At 33.3% G+C, this 2500-nt stretch overlaps 1 protein-coding gene across 1 annotated transcript in view; it reads left to right on the top strand.

The window, feature by feature from the left end:
- Positions 1–2500, top strand: part of bai (Transmembrane emp24 domain-containing protein bai) — a 15108-nt gene that overhangs the window by 12211 nt on the left and 397 nt on the right. Inside the window, exons 4-5 of the mRNA XM_027357518.2 lie at positions 284–410; positions 985–2500. The exon at positions 985–2500 is cut by the window's right edge and continues 397 nt beyond it. Of these exons, the coding sequence (XP_027213319.1) occupies positions 284–410; positions 985–1106 (249 nt within the window). The 3' untranslated portion in view covers positions 1107–2500. The remainder of the gene's footprint in view (positions 1–283; positions 411–984) is intronic.

The following is a 2500-nucleotide window of genomic DNA, read 5'->3' as shown; positions in this document are numbered from 1 at the left end:
TTTAGTTGGTATTCAGGTATGAGGCTGTTGCAGTAGATAGGTGGTTTTCTTTTCTTATTATTTCTTCTATATTGATTGTTTTCATAATGGATGTCAAATAATTTTTCATACATTGCTTGGGGATGTAAAGGGTTATTGTGCTATTACTTCTAATTAAAAGCAGGTGAAAGATTTATATTAATCAGCATTCCATGAATTACTAAGCTTTCTTTTACTCTGTATTGTTATTCAACCATTAGAAAATGAAAATCAAAACTATAGCTTTCTTTGTGTCTTCTAAAAGCTGGGTGAAGCAGCCAAGTTAAAGCCCTTGGAGATTGAGTTGAAGCGTCTGGAGGACCTCAGCGAGAGCATTGTCCATGACTTCTCCTACATGAGGCAGCGCGAAGAAGAAATGCGAGACACAAATGGTAAGAGGCAAGACCTTTTATGGTAATTTTTACTTAAAAAAAGATTAAAAAAAAAGAATATGTGCATGTAATTATGTGCTTATTTATCATCATATATATTTAGCAGAAATTGAAATACTTAGGTTATCCTTGCTCATCTATTTTGTTGGTGATATGAAAACTTTTTTCTAACAGTGTAATTGTTTATTTTTAGACAAGTAAATCAGTGGTTCTTAACCTCTTTGCTACCATGCCGCCTTAAGGAATTTCTACTTCCCTTCATGCCCCCCATACATATCAATCTATCTAACATTCCCTCTCATATTTCAAGAAAATGAAAAAATTTTGTTAGTCTTTTATTGAATATGAATAATTATTGCTATTAAACTTCTCATTGTTTGGTCATGCTTTAGTTAAGAGAATAATTATAGTATGTTTTTTCTCAAGGGCTTGCACCCCCATGGAAATTATTGACCCCCTCCCCCCTGTGGGGGGCACACTTCCCAGGTTAAGAATCACTGAATTAAATATATGGTATCTTTGTGTTAGACAAGCAGAAAATATACCATCAATAACACCCTCTATCTCTTCACAGAATCAACAAATTCCCGTGTCCTTTACCTTTCCCTGTTCTCCCTCTGCTGTTTGATTGGACTGGCCACCTGGCAGGTACTCTACCTCCGCAAGTTCTTCAAGGCCAAGAAGCTTATTGAGTAGACATCCCTCTGCCTTTCTAGGGAGATGACACAAAAGTGACCATAAGTGACCCAAGACTGGGCATCATGTTGGTTGCCCTTGAAAATGATATTATGTTTATCAATTGAAATCCACCAATCATAAAGGAAAAAAAATGAATATTCTTTTTCTTTTTATTTATAAATATTTTAGTCACCAGCTGCATTTGAAATAATTTTTAACAATTGGGGTATTAGTTATTGTTTATTTACCTAACATTTGTTTTGTACGGGGGGAAAATCCGTAACTGTAATTATTCATGGAAAGACCATTATGAAGAAATTGAAAATCAGAAGAGTTTTGAAAGAAAAAATTTGTTTTTTTCTCAACATTGGTTTAAAGGTACAAAGAATGATCTCAGCTGCAGCCAGTGAAAGGAATAAAGCATTTTAACAACAGATAGATAATATACCATCCATATCCTAAACTATAGAAGCATATGAAATATAGATATGCTTTATTTAAGTTCCCTTCATCACAAATGCCAACTCTTTGTATTCACATATTGGTTATTAGATCAAATTTATTATTAAGGAGGTGGTTATTTTCTAAGAATTTAGGGGGTTTTCTTGCCTTAATAAAATGAGTCGCTGAGATGAATGTTGTACGCTACAGCACAAGATTTTCACTGTGCCTCAGTTTTATTTAGATTATCTAATTTTATATTAAGAACAAGTCTCACAAATCATTTGTTATTAATCATGAGGATTGGCATGTAGTGTGTAGTATAGCACATCAAGGTCTGTACATGAAAATAAAGGTGAAAATCAGTATATATATATATTTTTTATTATTGCAAAGAGGCACATCATTAAGTTGTTTTAGTTTTGCTCCTGCTGTTTTAACAAAGGCTAGAGGCAGGCTTTTTATTAGATCCTTAGTGGTGCCAGGATACCCTCATTATTTGATAAAAGAATCATGACATGCGCTCCACTGAGCGTTTCATGTGTTGTTTATGCAGTAAGATTTGAGTTTTGTGTTGCCATTTTATTTCTTTCTCACTGTCTTTTCTCTTGATTCTTTAGTCTACTCAAACTGAAAACTGGATGTACATTTTTATGATTTTCTTTTCCTTTGTTGTGTTATTAATCTTGCTACTGCAAGTTAACAGTATCACTGCTGTGCACATTTGTCTAAAATATGAGTGAGAGATAAACTTTAGGGCTATAGGTTCATAGTCAGAATAAAACACCAATTTATGTTGTATGGAAGATCATAGGCAATTCACTTTATCTGAGACATTAAAAGAACAGATATTGAGCTTTTTTATATATATACAAAGTAGGATGGTGTTACAAAAATATTATTCTGGAGCAGTCAGCAGTTTGTGAATTTCCACAAAATATGGCTTTACTCTGCCATTGCATAAGTAAATT

This window comes from Penaeus vannamei, chromosome 3, assembly GCF_042767895.1.
Source record: "Penaeus vannamei isolate JL-2024 chromosome 3, ASM4276789v1, whole genome shotgun sequence".
NCBI classification, from domain to species: Eukaryota; Metazoa; Arthropoda; class Malacostraca; order Decapoda; family Penaeidae; genus Penaeus; species Penaeus vannamei.
The sequence above is the reverse complement of the archived record's forward strand: the minus strand, read 5'-3'. Positions and strand labels throughout refer to the sequence as shown.